General features: G+C 40.1%; 1 protein-coding gene across 6 annotated transcripts in view; it reads left to right on the forward strand.

The window, feature by feature from the left end:
• Window positions 1-18,680, forward strand: part of PRKG1 (protein kinase cGMP-dependent 1) — a 449,368-nt gene that overhangs the window by 263,006 nt on the left and 167,682 nt on the right. The window contains exon 1 of one of the 6 annotated variants that reach the window (XM_068689512.1): window positions 11,817-11,959. The exons of the other annotated variants lie outside the window; for them this stretch is intronic. Coding sequence (XP_068545613.1) covers window positions 11,952-11,959 — 8 coding nt within the window. The 5' untranslated portion in view covers window positions 11,817-11,951. Of the gene's footprint in view, window positions 1-11,816; window positions 11,960-18,680 lie in introns of those variants that run through there. 6 annotated transcript variants of the gene reach the window in all.

Below are 18,680 nucleotides of genomic sequence, written 5' to 3' on the forward strand. Positions count from 1 at the left end.
CTGGTTCTGCTCCTTCTTTTGATACCCAGACAAACTCCCTCATAACCACCAACGACCACTGATGGATCTAGGAGCAAAGGGAGTATGCCAGGTTTTTCTTGAATTAAATATTTCTATCTTTCAGTTTAACCATGTTGTTCCAGACTGCCTTAGTTTTTCTTCTTCCTGATCATGTTAAAACACTAACATGGGCATAGCATTTAGCTATTTTTCTGAGTATATTCTTATGCTGTTTTGGTGCTCACAGGTAATATTGCTTTTAGAAATACCAGTCTGATGAGCAATAGGATATCTGGCCTGTGCTATAATTCTGTGAGTTTCACCCAAAGAGCTGAGTGAAAGCAGTATAAGATGAGCAGCATGTTCTGGACATGGGTGGCAGAGTATAATAAATGGCGGTGGCTCGTAAAGCTTGCCCTGCTACCTGGCCAACCACCAGGGATATTTGCTGTGTCTCTTTATGACTTCCATGCTTCCAAACATTGCATCTGTCCTCAGTGTGCTTTTCAGCTCTCTCTCCTGTGACTTAGAACAAGATGAGATTTTCATTCTTCTGTTTAAAAAACCTGTTGTATGACTTTGGTCATTTATCTTCAAAAGAAAAAAAAATAAAATGTTGGTGATGTTAGGCATAAATCAGTAGCTTTTACAGGGTAGGAACTCACCCAAAGGGAATGCTGAGAAGGTGGTACTCATGCCTCTGCTATTGTTTTAGCCTGAGCCCACTCTATTCTGAGTATGAGAGGTATTTTTAGCTTATGACCATAGAATATTGTTTGTTTGGAAGGACAGCGCAGCATGCAGGTGTGCAGTGTCTGCGGTCTTGGATGTAGACTATCCACTGTTGTACAAAAACAGTTGAAGGAGTATCAATTCAGAAATCAAGTAGATGAAAAAGCAGTGGGTGCTGAAGTGCTGCTGCCTTGGAGGACAAAAGTGTGATGCCATAACTATTCACAGTTGCAAGAGAAACACTGTTGATGCATGTTTGAGTATTGGTGGTTAAAGAAATCATCCGAGATAGTCTGTTGTGATGGAGGCAGTATGTTGTGATAATGTGAAAATAGAAAAGTTATTTCTGGATTCAAATGTGAAGATGCTTTTCCAGGAAGGAAAACCCATTGGAGAGGTTAAGTTCTTGTCTTTAGTGTGGTGTGCTTGAAGGCTAACAAAGGCAGTGTGTTTGCAGCTCTCAAAGTACATCTTTATTCAAGTCTCTGAGTACAGTACATATTTTTTACCTGGTAATTGTTGTGTTTTGTATTTGCAAAGTACAAGAAAGATTAAGTACAAAATCTTTAATGTGATTAGAAATAGCTGTTTAGATGTGTATCTCATTATTACAAATAATAATTTGTAATCGTTGAGAGACTTTGCAATCTGCCTTATACATACGAATAGTAGTTTCCTTTCAGAATCATTTAGCAAGCTGAAGTATGAAGATCTACAGATAGGCAAGTATAATTACCAGAAAATAATTTGTTATAGAAAGTAGCCATTGGCATTTATAAGTGCAGATCTCATTCAGAAGCTTTTGTTTCATGTGATATCCTGCTGAGTAAAGCTGATTTTTTGATCACTGAGTCCCATAGATTACAGGTTTAGTAAACTGATTATTTTGCCTTCCTTGTCCCTAGTTTATGATGTCTCTTTTGTGCCTCACAATGTGTATGAAAATATTCCCTAAGTGATGCAACAACTTTTCTAATGACTTTGCTCTTATTATTTACATTTTTAAGACCAGGAATACCTGGGTAGAGGGTTTTTGTTTGCTTGTTTGTTTTGTTTTGTTTTCAGAAAAAAATTAAGGCTTTTAATGAACTATATTTTCCCCATTGTTGATCTGTAACTGTTCAGTTCGTGTTGATTTGAACAAAACAAAGAACGTGGTTCCTATCTGGGAGCTTCCAGGGAAAGTGACACAAGGGATAAATGTAGGAGTTTCAGAGTAACGAGGAGTTCTACTCTTCAGACTTCTGCCAAAAAGTATTGATTTGTATCTAAGAGATCAAGATGAGGTTCTTTTCTCATTCTTAGGCTGACCTAAATCTGGTTCTCGTGATAATGTCATAACCATGATGGTATCAGATACTTGGGGTGGCCCATTCTTAATCTCTCCTGGAGAAGAGACACACCAGGAAAAACAACAACAACAACAATAAAAAAAAACAAAACAGTGCAAATGTTTACTGATGCTTAGTCTTGATTTCAGGAATCTCTCACTTCCATGAGTTGTTTTTTTGGCTGTCAATTAAGATGTTTTTCCATCCACACAGAGCAGTTTCCTCAGGAAAGGCTGAGAACAGCCTACTCATCTGAGGTCTTCCAATCAAAACCACATGGTAAAGCGTGGAAACCATTCTTAAAACCTTAAGAATGGTTTTTGAATGGCCAAAATTTCATCACTATGTTTTAATACGTATTTCTTGTGGAGGAGCAAGTACTTGGCTTTCCTGAGCAATTGTTGATGAGTTTTAATCAAAATGATCGTTTGGTTTTGGTTTTGAAATTGCGGCTTTTGTTTGATGTGGGTACTTTTTCTGAGGATCTGGAGAGAAGGCTTCTGCTCCTGGCGGTGGCTTTCTTCCCAATTTAAAAGGTATCAGCTTCATCTTGATGATGATATTTAAAGATAAAATCCCCCATTAGCATGAATTTGGTCAGAAAATAATTACTCAGAATTAGGGTGAGAAGAAGAAGGTGCAAAGTGATGTCAGGCTGGGGATGCAAACCACCTCCAGCAAACCTGCCTGCTGCTGGAGCGTGAACTAAAATAATTCTGCTAGGTTAAATCATTTCCAACTCTGTGTGTTTAAATAACTCTACAAAGTATCTCAGGAATAACAAGCTATCAGCACCACAACAACATGGAGCACATAAAATTCTCAATACCAAACAGCGTCTGTATTTCTGGAGGCGTTTGCATTTGCATTAGGGCAGCAAAGGGGGAAAACTCATCAGCTCATACATACTTTCCTGGTGCTGCTGATCAGTGTCTCTCGGCCAGGCTCCGAAATAAAACAGAATGGAACAACTGGGGCTTGACCTCCTGGTTGCAATAACCAATACTAGTCAATTCTGGCACTGGAAGGCAGTGTGTTGGAATTCTGGCCACGTGTAATATTTCATTCTTACAAAAAAACGATCCAAAGATGTATCTTAATTTCTGTTCCTCATTTTAGGAAGCATCCCAGGAATCTGGAGTGGAGTTAATGACTTGCGATGCACTTAATTGCCCGTTAATGTTACTTTGTGCTGAGCAGGCAAAAAGTGTGAGCTGAGCAGGCTACCCTGAGAGGCTTATTGCTTCTTTATCTAAAGACAGATAAAAATTAAGAGAGAAAACAAATTATTGTGATACAAGACAAAGTAGCCTGAGATTATGCACCAAAGAGTGCTCAAGTCAACAACTATATATATTTTTTTTCTGAATGTTATTTCTATTAACTAGCTTGAATCTTTTGATCTTAATATAAATTCAGTTGTGAAGAAAAAGCTAAACAGAGATATGAAACAGAAAGGAAAAGGAAAAGGAAAAGAGTAGAAGGTGTATATGGACATCATTTTAGAAGAGAAATATATATATAGCAGCTCAGGGATGAGTTGCTGAACCTTAAATATATGTTGAGGTTCTGTTCTGAGTGGGAATAGGCTTAAAATGCTAATAGTCTCTCCCCTTTGTGTCTACATTTATGAGAAAATAGTCAACATAAATAATTTGACTTGTCTAGATATGATTATCTAACAGAACAATTTATCTTTTTTGGTTTTTATTTCAGGGAACTAATTCTAATTTTATGTAGGTTCTGCATTCTTACTAATATTGGTAGGAATTACATTTTTGAAATAAAGTAAACTGGACTTAGTCAAGTTTCTAACGGAGCCTATTTTCCTTCGTGATTTTAGAAAAGTTCAGTAAATATTGCCATACGAGTGTAAAATGTTTTTATGTCCAGCCTGAGACTGGTCTCATTTTCCTGTATCCTTTGCACATTAGCAAACTGTAATAATCATTTTATGCATTTGTCCTCTACTTTCATGGGATATATTTTTAATGTGCAGACATAAGGTGACAGTTTTATTGCTTTTATGAGCATCAGGAATACGTTCTAAATTCGATTATATACTGTCTCTGGAAATATCACACAAGCGACTTGCCAATAAACACAACTCATAGATTACCTACCTCCTTAGTTTTTGATAATTACCAGAGTGATTTAAACTGTGGGATGTGAGTATATTATTGCTTGTGACTTCAAAAAATAAAGGAAATGCATATTGGGCAGAATAATTTAAATTTTGTATAGACACTGATAAACCCGTATAGTTATTTCTGGAAAACGATGAAAGAGTTTCTACAGCTCAAGAGAAGAGAAACTTGCAGTGTGTCCCAGCAGCTCACAGTGTGATTAGAAAAATGTATTTTGAAGTGTAGAGAAAACAAGGAATTATATACAATGAAAATGACCTCATGGAACATGCCTATAGGAATTACGTTGTTGAATTGAACTTTAGATAAAGAAGAATAAAGCTTAAGTTAAAATGCCCTCAAAGGGGCAGTAAAAATTCTTAAGTATTTAGAACTTAACTTCTTAAATATTTAGAAAATTACATCTGACATTCAGTGAATTTAACATTCTGTTAAGCTGCTAGCAAGGAAGCCAAGCAGGACCAGCTGGCCAACACACAGTACAAATCGTTAAGATACCATTTTTAACAAGAAAACCCAAACTGCAAAGCTTTGATAGCTTTCAAAGCAAATTGCGATATGTGTGTGCACAAACATATAGGTTTTTTAATGTTTTATGCAAGGATGGGAAAATAGAAGATAACAGTTGAAAAAAAAAAAGGTGGTATTCAAAACAGCTAAATAATGTGTATACCCTTATCAGGAATAAGTAAATACAAAACAAAAAATTATTTTTGGAGCATAGATCAATAAAACAGTTTGTATTAGAAGAGCCCCTGAGGTCATCTGGTCCAAACCCCTCTTCAGAAGAGTAGGTGAAGTTTTCTTTCCCTTTACATTTGCTGAGTTTGCAGTTTCAGCAGGCACAGAGATTCAGAAAGCAAGTGGCTCCCAAAAACCCCCTGCCCGATGGATTAAAAGGCTGTGTCACACTGTTTTGAGGCAGTCTTCACAGGGTTTTGGATGCCAGAGGGACAGCAAAAAAGCAAGAGTCTCCTTAACAAATAAGATAAATTACAACCTCCACAGACAGATGTATGCCACCAAATTTTTCTTAGACAAAGGAAAAAGGAAGTCTTTATTTAAAAAAATACATAACTCGAACCTTGTTTTATAGCCTCCCAAATGAAGACAACACTATCCCAAATAATTCTGCTCTGATTTGTAATTCCACTGGATCTTCCTTTTCTTCATCTGCAAGATCCCATAAATCTTACAGAATCACAGAACGGTTTGGGTTGGGAGGGACTGTAAAGATCATCTAATTCCAACCCCACTGCCATGCACAGGGACCCCTCCCACGAGCCAAGGCTGTCCAAAGCCCTATCCAGCCTGGCCTTGGGCATGCACAGGTTCTCTGGGCAGCCTTTTCCAGTGCCTCACCACCCTTACATTGAAGGGTTTCTTCTTGTCTTATCTTAATCTACCTTCTTTTAGTTTAAAGCCATTTCCTCCTTTTCATATTCCTACACCCCCTGACAGAGTGCTGCTCCACAGCTTTCCTGTAGCACCCTGTAGGTACTGGAAGGTCGCTTGTCAGGTCTCCCTGGAGCCTTCTCCATGCTGAACAACCCCAGCTTTCTCAGCCTGTCTTTGTAGGAGAGGTGCTCCACCTCCTTGATTATCTTTGTGGTCCTCCTCTGGACTCATTCTAGTATTTCCATGTCCTTCTTTGGGGCCCCACAGCTGGGTACAGGGCTCCAGCTGGGGTCTCATGAGAGCAGAGCAGAGGGGGACAATCCCCTCCCTCACCTTGCCGCCCACACTGCTGTTGGTGCAGCCCAGGATGCGGTTGGCTTTCTGGGCTGCATGTGCACATTGCTGGCTCTTGTTTAGCTTCCTATCAACCAACACCCCCAGGTCCTTCTCAGAGCTGCTCTCCATCCATTCTCTGCCCAGCCTGTGTTTGTGTTTGGGATTGCCCTGACTCAGGTGCAGGACCTTGCATTTGGCCTTGTTGAACCTCATGGTGTTTGCAGAGGCCCAAGTCCCTCCAAATGGCATCCTGTCCCTTCCCTTCAACATGTCAACCACACCACTCAGCTTGGTGGCATCAGCAAACTTGATGAGGGTGCACTCCATCCCAGTGTCCGTGTCACAGACAAAGATGTTAAACAGCGTCAGTCCCAATGCTTACCCCTGAGGAACACCACTCGTCACGGGTCTCCACCTGGACATCGAGCTGTCGACTGCAAATCTTCGAGTGCAACCATCCAGCCAATTCCTTTCCAACCACGTGGTCCATCAATCAGATCCATGACTCTCTCATTTAGAGACAAGGATATCATGTGGGACAGTGTTAAATGTTTCACATGAGTCCAGGTAGATGGCATCAGTTGCTCTTCCCCTATTTACCAATTCTGTAACCCCATTGTAGAAGGCCACCAAATTTGTTGGGCATGATCTGCTCATAGTGAAGCTATGCTGGCTGTCACCAGTCACCTCCTTATTCTCCACGTGCCTTAGCAGAGTTTCCAGGAGGATCCACTCCATAATCTTACAACAGAGGTGAGACTGACTGCCCTGTAGTTCCCCAGGTCTTCCTTCTTTCCCTTTTTAAAAATGGGGCTGATGTTTCCCCTCTTCCAGTCAGTGGAAACTCACTGGACTACTTCTCAAATATGATGGAGAGAGGCTTAGTAACTACATCCACCAGTTCCCTCAGGAACCATGGATGCATCACATCAGGTCCCATGGACCTGTGCACCTTCAGGTTCCTTAGATGGTCTCAAAGCTGGTTTTCTCCTACAGTGGGTGGTTCTTCATTCTTCCAGTTCCTGACTTCTGGGGCCTGGGCCATGTGGCTGGAGCTCTCACCTGTGGGAAAAAAAAAAAGTCATTGAGTACCTCAGCCTTTTCCATATCCCAGGAAATCAGGTCTCCTGTTTCCTTCTGTGGAGGGCCTGCAATTTTCCTAGTCTTCCTTTTATAGCTGATAATATCTTTATCAACCTATAGAAGCCTTTCTTGTTGCCCTTGATATCCCTGACCAAATGTAATTCTAACAGGGCTTTCTTTGGCTTTCCTAAGCGTCTGTTTTCAATGTTTTATCTACTCCCATGTAAAAAACAACTCTGAATCCATATGCAATGATAAAGTTCCCTATCTCCCCAGTGCTTTGGCTAATTATTGTAATCTCCCTTGAACTCTTCCCAGTATTTTACCCTGTTTTGCTATATGGGAACAGGACACAGTGTTTCTGGACTGGTCCAACTTGCATATAGTTTCAAGATTATCACTCTTTGGTCAGGTACTATTACTTCAACCAATGATAACAGAACTTTTTTTTTGGAGGAGGAAGTTATTTAGGAGGAGCTGGCTATCTTGTTTTAACTCAATGCCTATGTGCTTTCTCTGATAATGTGGCTGTGATCTGCATGCCTGTTCCCAAAATGAGTTACTGAATACTTAGGCTATTAATGGGTTCTTTGGTAGATGTTAATCACCTGCGGGGAGTAAATCGCCTCATCTGCAAACTTGAGAAATGATCATCAATAAAATAGAAATGACAGTGAATAGGAAATGGATTTATGGGAACTGCTTTCAACAGCTATTGCTCACTTATTTTAACCATCTTTTGATACCTGTCAGTGAGTCAGATTTTAATTAAAGTGTTTCCTTCTAAAAATATATAATGCTACTTTTAATCAAGATGCCACATAGCCTTGAATAAATCAAAGTATAGTAAATCAGTAAATTTGTCTTTTTCAGCCAGAGCCATAACATTATCATGACAACCAAAAAAATAATGACCAAAACCAACCAAACAAAAACAACCAAAAAGCTGACTGGCATAAATGATATTTTAAAAATATTTTTGATAGAATCCTAGATTCACTGGTCCATTAGGACAGGCTCTGCTCATAGCCAGGCTCACTGGATGCTGCCATGAGCAAAAAGGGGCAGCACAGCACATCCTGTGTTACAGGGTTTCAACACTAAAAATGAGTATGCCAACTTCTTACCTTTTCGGTCTTTCTCCTCTGGTTCACTAACATAACTCGGGCTATTTTCAGCATCATGTTTCCATTCTGACTTCTTTCTGTCTACAACAGAAGTTGTGTCCCACCTTTCCCATGTATTAGATCTCTATCTATTAACCACGTTATCTGAAGGAATACCCACTAAAAATTCCCAAACACTCTTGTTTCAGTACTGTTTTTATCACTCTTTCAAAACATGCAAATGGAAAAGCTTTAAATGCTTGACCATAGTCAAAAGATCATTGCTTATCAATTATCTCAGTCCCTATAAACTCAGAAAGATTGAAATAGAATCATAAAATCATCTAGGTTGGAAAATACTTTCAAAGTCATCAAGTCCAACCATCAACCTGTCTTACTGAGTCCTGTCACTAAACAATGTCCCTTATTGCCATGTCCACACATCTTGTAGATATCTCCAGAGATGGCAACTTCACCTCTTCCCTGGGCAACCCATTTATTTCAATTCTTGGTAACCCACTCAGTGAAGAAACTCTTCCAAATATCAAATATAAACCTCCTCTGGCACAACTTGAGACCATTTCCTCACATCGTATTGCTTATTACTTGAGATAAGAGATCAGCATGCTACAATCTCCTTTGAGATAGTTGTAGAGAATGATGAGGTCTCCCCTGAGCCTCCTCTTTTCCAGACTGAACAACCCCAGTTCCCTCAGATGCTCTTTTTAAGTCTTGCTTTCTAGTCCCTTCACCAGCTTTGTTGGTCTTCTCTGCACATGCTCAAGCAACTCAATATCCCTCCTGTAGTGAGAGCACAAATCTGAGCACAGTACTCGAGGTACAGACTGACCAGTGCCATGTACAAGGGACAATCACTTCCCCATTCCTGCTAGCCATGCTATTTCTGATACAAGCCAGGATGCCGCTGGCATTTTTGGCCACCTGGGCACACTGCTGGCTCATATACAGCCCCAGTGGACCAACACCCTCAGGCCCTTTTCCTCTGGGCAGCTTTCCAGCCACTCTTTCTCAGACCTGTAGCACACTGTGGGGTTGTTAGGACCCCAGCACAGCACCTGGCACTTAGCCTTGTTGAATGCCATACAACTGGATGCAGCCATCAATCCAGCATATCCAGATCCCTCTGCAGTCTTCCTAGCCTCAAGCAGATCAACACAGAACTTGGTGTCATCTGCAAATTTACTGAGGGTGCACTTGATCACCTCATCCAGATGGTTGATAAAAATATTACACAAAACTGGCCGCAATATGAAGACCTGGGGAACACCACTTGTGACTGACCACCAACCAGATTTAAGCCCATTCATGACAATCCTTTGGGTCCAGCCATCCAGCCAGTTCTTCATCCAGTGAATTGTACATTTGTGCATGCCCTAAGCAGCCAGTTTTTCCAGGAGAATACTGTGTGAAACCGTGTGAAATGCTTTATTAAAATCCAAGGGAACATATTCACAGCCTTTCCCTCATCTATTAAGCTGTTCATCTTATCATAGGAGGAGATCAGGTTAGTTTAGTAGTGTTCTCACTGACATTCATATTGGGGATAAAGAGGCATTTATGTAGCATGTTGATGTTTTGTAATATGTTGAATAGCAATTATTTCAACAAGCTGATAGAAGTTAGTGAAGCTTTCATGTTGCAGTGGAAAAAAATGGAAATATAAGATGCACTGGATAGAGCAAAGTTACACATCTGTTGTCATTTAAGTGGAGAAAGATAAATGGAGCTTTCAGAAAGCTACAGTGCAGCTGAACATATCCAACATGTATTGGCTCAATAACGTCCATTAAATTTCCCAAGAATTCGCCCACCAGTACGAATGGCCATTGCAAGGGTCAACTGAACCATGGTCAGTCCGTGTCACTGCCTACCAAGAAGTTTCTCCCATTCTCCAAACAAGTTTGTAACTGGAGTGTATTGTAGATACACCCACATGTCTGGATCTGTGCTCACTCTGCTTTTCATACAACCCAAGATGTCTTTTGACTCCAGTTTGAGTCAGCTTGACATTGTGCTCCCAACAGACCCTTTCAGGCACCTGGTCTTAAGAGAGGTATCTTACAATAAAAAATTGGGAGCCAGTTTCAGGGTTACAGCCCCTACAGCTGGTCTTTGAGCAAATACAGAGGAAGGAATAAGTAACGACTGTTTGGCAGCAGCTGAGTAGGGTTTTACTTAACAGTTTAAATAATCTTCCTGGCACTTTTGCTTGTTTGTTTTTGTTTTTTGTTTCCCATTATATTGCTTGCCTGTTTGCAGTATTCCCAAGATTGTTGGGAAACAATTGAATTTTCAGACTTTATTTTGAATCTGTCAATCTTATTTGATCATTTCTTCAATACAATCCCAGCAACTTGAAAATGCTTAACATTTAATTTGTTTTCAGCTGCGTTCCATTTTCAGAGAGAAAAAAAAAAAAGTATTGAGGTTTGTTGTACATAGCAAATTTTTGACACCCAAGATGCAAGGATTTTACTGATGGGAGAAAAAAAAATCAACGACATCATAAACTCAAAGATTAAATCATTCTTCTGTTTTCTTTAATTCAATAAAATGACTGAAACTTGTACTAGAGAAAGGGAGGTATATCACTTACAGCTTTAGAGACATTTCAGAGGTATTTGGTGTACTGGGCCTCCTAAAACCTGTGGTGGTATTATACACTTCAAACTCTACTCAGTCAAAGGTCTCTGCAACATCTATAAAGGCATTCAAATATAACAGAGGAGTTCAGCAAAAAGATGAAGAGCAACAGCAGCAGCTGTTCCACAAGTATGAATAAAAGCCATTAGAAATAAAGAATTAAGACAACCCATCTGTTAGCCTTCAAAAGTTCACAAAGGATAAATGTCCCAAATTACACCCCCAAATCAATAATGTGTGTGCCATTCTTACTGCTGTGACCAGCAAATGAGCACACTGCTGAGAGAATGACTTTTCTTAAAATAGGAAGGGATATGCTGGCAGTATATTTTTGCCTTGGGCAAATCTTGAAGTCAGCGTTCCTCTTCTGTCTCCAACTGAGTAGTAATTATTCAATGCTGCTCTGTGGTTGTGCAGGTTAGAAATTAGGAAGTGGGCTTTTTGCCCTTTGACGTGTTTAGAGACACTGACTTAGGCTGACTAGCATATCCTGGGTGTCTTGAAGTACTTGCTGATACACCTGGGGTTTGCACCAACACTGCTTGTCTGTAAGAATGTCTTGAAATGCCTCCATCAAGCAGCCTGAGATGAATTGACATGTTGCTATTCTCATATTTTTATGCAAATCTGGTTGCTTGAGATCTGTACCATGAAGAGGAATGAGCTCTTTCTGGATTCTGATTCCTTTTTCATAGTTTATTTCTCTGTGGAGGAGTTAAATAAGTCAATTCCTGGAAGACTATTCTCAGTGATGATCTACTAATCAAAAGTGCTTTTGTTTGGACTTGTCTGTGTGTGAATCATCTAGAACGCATTGATCTGGGCAGAGAAGTTCAAGATTGCCCCTGAATTCTGCTGTTTTTTACTGAATCTAGCAATTGATGACACTGCCAAACACAGGGTGAGCTTATGTGGCCAGGTTTTGTTAGCAGGGGCTGCAGGAGTAGCCTCTGTGAGCAGAGCCCAGCAGCTGCCCCATATTAGAGAAGAACTAGCTCCAGCTGGCTGCAAAAGAGAACTGCTGCCAGCCAGAACTGAGCTGTGAGCAGTGCTGGTTGTGCCTCTGGGAGAACACGTTGAAGAAAGGAAAAAAATGCTGTCCAACAGCAGATAGGAGACATGAGTGATAAAGCGTGAGAGAAATGTGATTGTAGATGCCAAGGTCAGTGAAGGAGGAGGGGAGGAGGTGCTCCAGGTGCTAGGGCAGAAGTTCCACTGCAGTAGTTCTTGAAGAGCCAGCTGCCTGTGGAAAGCCCACTCAGGATCAGTTCAGGAAGGATGGTATCCCATGGGAGGGACCCCATGCTGGAGCAGGGGCAGGGAGTGACCATGAAGAACTGGCAGAGACACAGTGTCATGGACTGACTGCAGCCCCCATTCCCCGGTCCCCTGGACTTCTGGGGAGGAAGATGTAGAAGAGGTTGGATGAGGGGAAGGTGTTTTTAGTTTGCTTTTAGTTCTCGCTGTTGTAATGTGTTAGTAATAGGGAGATTAATATAATTTATTGACTATCCCGAGTCTGTTTTAGCTCATGACAATAATTGGTGAATGATCCTGTCCTTACCTCAACACTTGAGCCCTTTTTCATTGCATTTTTCTCTCCCTGTTCTTTTGCGGTTGGGGAGTGAGGCAATGGTCTGGTGGAATTCAGCTGATCATCAGGATGAAACCACACCACAGGGTCACCCATTGAAATCACTACATAGGATTGTGCTGGGCAGGATTTCCTTTTTCTTTTCTTTTTTTTTTTTTTTTTTTAAATCACAAATAATAGATTTTCCGTAGTGCAAAAACTCTTCTGACATTTCATGTAGTAATCAATAACAAAAAAAAAAAAAAGGTGTTCAGGTATTCTAATGCTTACTTTGTGAATCATGCAGGTTCAGTCAATGGTTGCATTAGGGAGTAACTTTTCCTTGTAGTGTTGGGTCTGTAACAGTGAACTTCAGGTCCCTTTGGTTTGATAGACACTGAAAGAAGTTGCTTGGGAGAATGAAAAATGCTTGTGATTCTGATGATCTTAAAAACATTTACAGTTTTTTTTTCTTAATATATATTTATGTAATTTTGAAGGCAGAAAACTAAATCTTTTTATATGTCCATTTAATACTGCTAGTTAAAAGGTGGTAGGCAGGAAGCAGCATTAGGACAGCGTAACAGCAGCAAACATCGCAAAACAGAGTCTGTGCTTTGAAAATAGTATTGTCAGTGTCTTCTTGAAAGAGATATTATTATGACAATTTGCTGTCAAGTGCAGTAGACATCTGTTAGACACAAAATGCTTGGCTTAAATTGTTTTTGAAGATATTGTAAATATCCAATTTGGAGAAATGTGACAAAATGGACTATGAATGCAAATATGACTTTTCACTTCTTCGAACTCTACAGTGCAATGTTGTCTTCAAAATATTACTCAGTGTTTAAGGATCTATTTGAGATAGTGCAAGAGTGAGTCGAAAACATCTTTCATTTTCAAGTATTTGCATCTTGTATGAGATCATGGTTTTTGTGATGCCATTTGACTTTATTCCATTGCCACAGTGATGAATTTGTTGTTTCGGTTGAAATTCATAAGAATAAATCAGGCTAGACACACCAATTCAGGATTTTCCATGAAGGCTGAAGTATGAGGATTCATTTCCCACAATATCTCCAACAGAAAGGGAAAAAAGCTGGAGAAAAACTCATTCGCAGTAAACTGTTCTGACTAGGTAATAATTAGTAGGCATTGCTAGCCATGGAGAACTTAATTTTTGCTATATTGCAAATGCAGGATCATAGAAATAAGGAACTCGATGTATGAGAGTGTAAGGCGTATTGTGATGGGTATTATTTTTTAATAGCCTATCTAATAATTTCAGAGAAGATAAGTGAGTTGGAAGATACAGAATCTTTCCTTTAGGACCACAGGTATAATTTGATTTGGAAATATGAAGAAATACCAACACAACAGCAGAAGAGGGGGAAAAAAAAAGCATTCTCAAAAGGTAATAGCATAGAATGGCTTGGGTTGGAAGGGACCTTAAAGGTCATCTAGTTCCAGCCCCCCTGCTATGGGCAGGGACACCTCCCACTGGATCACGTTGCTCAAAGTCCCATCCAACCTGCCCTTGAACACTTCCAGGGATGGGGCATCCACAGCTTCTCTGTATAACCTGTTCTAGTGCCTCAGCACCCTCATAGGAAAGAATTTCTTCCTAATACCTAATCTAAATCTACCCTCTTCCAGTTTAAAGCTATTACTCCTTGTCCTATCACTATACTCCCTGACAAAGAATCCCTCTCCAGCTTTTCTTTAGGCTCCCTTTATATATTGAATGGCCTCTGTCAGGTCTCCCTGGAACCTCTTCTCCAAGCTGAACAACCCCAACTCCCTCAGCCTGCCTTTGTAGGAGAGGTGCTCCAGCCTCTTGATCATTTTTGTGGCCTTCCTATGGACTTATTCTAAGGTGAGGTATTAGTTTTCCTCCAGCAAGGGCTGGCATGGCAGTAACGCTACTGGCAATGTGAATCCTGTCTTTAATTGGGTGACCAAAAATGTGCATGCTTAGAATTATCAATATTATCAAAGTTGTTGTTACTGTTGAACATTTGTAGCTCTTTCTGAGCAACTGTCCTTTACAAGATTAATAATCTTGAGTAAATGTATCTAAAATGGGTGAATGGGTTTATATACCTGCTAATTTTGCTCCTTTTCTCTCATCATGACAAAAACATCTTTTTTTCTTTCAATTGTGCAATTTCCCCAGTGACTGTAAAATGAAGTAGGAGGGCTGTCTCTGATAATGAACCCCTGTCAGGGAAAGACAGGGATTGACAGAAACATGGGAAAAAAAAATTATTCCAGAATACCTGAGCAGCCTACTCAACATAAACAGTGTGTGGACCAAAACACAGTCTACAACCACATCCTTTTCTGATCCTTTCGGGTGCCCCACATGCATTTCCCATGGGGAAATATGTTTTGTCCTCATGATGTCAGTGGACTCCATCCATTAGCATCATTATTATATCCTTTCATCATGAGATTTAAAAGAAAATGCAGCCCTTCACACTTACTTAAGTCTTTTGCTCAGAAGGAAAAAAATCAGTTCATTTGCTTTCTGCATCTTTCCCATTTTTATGTGCTCATAGAGTGTAACTAGATGGCATAATCCAAAAAGGAGGGGGCTACCCAACTCATGTGTAACACTATTTAATCGTAGCAGAAGTTAGAAGTAGTAGCAAGGTACTCAGGGGTACTAAAAATCAGTAATATATCAGTAAATACAGATTGGTATTATTGGTTCAACAAACATCAGTAATACTATGGCAGTGAAAATACTTATGGATTACAAATTTGTCGAATATATTTATGGTAGGTCATATTTATCAAGACTATACTTACAGTAGGCTATACTTATGACAGACTATGTACACATATACATATTCATAAAATGATCTATACCAAATGTATCAAACTGATCTCAAAAGATGTGATACTGACCTCAAACAGGTCTAATTAAGAAACCGATCTCAGAAAGGACCAAATGTAAAAGGGTCTTAGAAACTCACCTGAGATATAGACCACCTTAGGAATGAGCCCAGAAGGGGTACCAAAGTGACAGATGGAAACTCACCTGGAAGCTGAAGCATGTTGCAGAGTTTAGGATTTGATACACAGCATCACAAAGTCAACATGACATTCCATAGAAGCCTGTCTGAAAAGGAAAAAAAAAATAGTAGAGAATAAAGAATACATGCTGAATGAGAAGTTTCTCAGACAGACAAGCTCCATATTGGGTAAAAATCTGGCCCATATTATATTATTGAGACATACGGGAGCATAGAACAGTGTCACTTCAGATAACCAATAGGTGAGAAATCCAGTACAGGATAGTGTTTCTTATTTTCCTTCATTTTCTTGAAAAACAACAACAACAAAAGTTTCCTACCTCAATTCCCACTTCCTCAGGTGCTAACTTGTTTCTCGGTTTCTTGCTTTGTCTTGATTGGCAGTATCTTCGGGACATCTCTGGTTCTCAGGTGTCCAGCTGCACGCCACGGATGCCCCTGCTTCCCAGGCCTGCATTTCCCAGGCTAGCGGCCATTTTCTCCTGTTGGGGCTGAGCAGCCATTTTGTGTGGGTGCTTTGCCCTTACAGTCCCATTACCCCCTGTCACTGCTCCCATCACCGGGTAATTCTCTGAGAGAAAATGCTTACTACAAATGCCCTTAAGGAGTTTATTTACCAGAATAAGCTCTATGTTATGAGTGGAAGGGCTTTAAAAATGTAGCTACAATATTTTCATTCAGAGATGAACAATCGTAAATGATTTTAATGCCCTTGTAGCTTGAGCACAGCAGATAAGTCATCTGTAGCAATTGTAGAACAGATGTATTTAGTCTTTCTAAAAGTTGTGTTATTTTCATCAATTTCAAGGCCAGACGTAAGTGTAATTAATGCAAGTGTGAGTGAATGTCGTTCTTCATTTCCCTTTCTTTTTTTTCCTCTAATATTCTTAAAGCTAAGCAAAAGGTGCAGGAAATTGCTTCAGGAAAGCTACCCTTGACTTACCAATTACATTTATAATAGGTAAATACTGAGTTTCTAGAGAAGTAAACACACCTTTTCTGAACTTATTTTCTGCCTCTTCTTTTCCATTTCATGTGATGGGTATTAGGTGTAAAGAAATAGTTTATCCTCCAAATAGTAATTCTTTTCTGATGGGAATGAGAAATTGTATCTGGATGCAACAGTTTGCAGATACATAATGAATATGCTACTGTATCACTCGGTGCCTTGGCCAGTATCACAAAAGCATTTCACAGCTGTGTGGGGTTCAGGCACATGCTAACAGTTCTCCTCACTTTTCAAAGGAGACTTCCTTTACTACCACCTCCTCCAAAGTGTTGTATTTTCTCCAAAAGGCTGATACACCATCCGGTCACCAGGTAATCTCAGTGCTTGGACATTGCCAGGCACTTCTGACACCCAGTAATCCACATCCTCGAGTGCCCCAGGGAGATGGTTTTGTTCACGATCTGAACCTCGGCTTGCAACTTGCTTACCAGGATGGAAATAGATTTTTAAAGTACTGGAAGAAGAAAAGCACCTTGCAAAACATAGAGCCAAGCCTTTCTTTGTACTTCTGTTCTCTGTCTTCCTAGCTCAGGTTAGGTTTTATTCCGTTATCAGCCATTTTTTTTGTTTGTTGTTGTTGGTCCGTATGGGGAGGGTAATTTCCCCTTTGTGCCATGGGGCTATATAGGGTTGTCTGACGCAATATGTCCCAGTCTAAGAAGGCAAAGAGAAGACAACATAAAAGATGTCACAGTGAATTTTTGGAAGTGTTAATGAATAAGGCTGGAAACTTGTTTCTTAGTTCTTTTGGTAAGACCAGATCCTGGCAGAGCTAGAGTTCATATCTGACACAACTTGATGGCTCTGGATGGCTGCCTGTTACAGAGCATTCTCACGCTGAGTTGCTCAAAACATAGTTTATGTGAGCATCATAAATCAAGAGACAGCTTCTGCCAGGTAAAGTTTATCCTTGGTTCTTTCAGAGAGGAGAGACTGTGCTCTAGGGGCATTCCAAATCTGGTAAAGCAAGAGCAAAAGTTTTAGTATTTTTCAACCTTCATTCCACTTGGCTTTAAAAAAAAAAGAAACTCAGTGAAAGAAGACAGACTTCATTTCCTGTTACTGATATATTTTGATTTTTAAACTGTGCTTACCCTAACTGGCCCAAGGAAGAAAACATTGACAACAATTGCATTTATTACCGTGCCAACCAATAATAAAAGATAAAGGTTTTGTTTCTTGGTTAACCCACAAGGACTGTCTGTTCCTGTCTGCAAAGCTAGATGAACACTTTTAATGAACACCCTTTAAAAGTTAAGGAAACACATCTTGAAGTGTATTTAGAAAGTGAATAGCTGCTTTTGTGTTGGGCTGAATACAGAAGACATCTAAGGACTCTGCATTGTTTTCATGCATGTCAGAAGACAGATGTGCTGTCTGCAAGCTGGCATCTGTGCTGCTAAGTGTTTTTTAAGGTAAAATCAGCCTCTTGGGTTACAGCCAGGAATATTTGGAAGCCCTTGCTGGTTTTATACAGGGGTAGTCCCATGGGATGAATCAAAAGTTACACAGTCACCTACATCACGCGCTTTCCTGCAGATCATGGTTGTTACCAATGCTTCCATCTAAAAGTCAATGACTGCAGATCACTAGGAATCAAAACCTCACCTTTCACACCTCCTTCCACCCCCTTCAGATCAGGCACATCTTTGCTTTTGTATTTGGATGGAGATTCCACATGGACACTTTTGCACAGCTGTTTTTCCCAATTTTGGCATCCTTTCTTTAACATGTTGAGCTCCCTGTGAAAACGTTAGCTTCTAGAGCCAACAGGAAAAGCTGTTCTGCAGTTCCTACTGACAGCAAGCAATTCCCCACAGTGCCCTCACAAGGTGTCCGGATTGTCATCAAGTACACAGTAGCAAACATAGTACAATGGCAAAAATAGTACAAAATAGTTCCATAGCTGAATGGCATGGAATATAGCTAACAAAAAGCCACCTCTTCTTGCCAGCCTGAGCAGCTCCACAGGTACAGCTAGTTCAGTTCTGTGTTTCGTGGTCAAAGGAAAAATCTAACAAGGTTTGGGCCAGAAAATGATAAAGTGTTGTAGTGTTTGTGGATTGATTTAAAAACATGACGTTTATTGCTGTTTGCTGTAAAATTCAATTTTCTTATGCAGACTTGAACCATGAAGCCACTAACCAGGCAGAAAACACTGGTTAGAGATCTGTTTTTCCTTTCCTCATCGTGTGCTCTTATGCAGCTTTGTAGGATGGCCTGGAGGTCACTCTTCAGGTGGGTTTTGGACTGTACTTTT

Source organism: Anas acuta, chromosome 7 (assembly GCF_963932015.1).
Source record: "Anas acuta chromosome 7, bAnaAcu1.1, whole genome shotgun sequence".
Taxonomy (NCBI): Eukaryota; Metazoa; Chordata; class Aves; order Anseriformes; family Anatidae; genus Anas; species Anas acuta.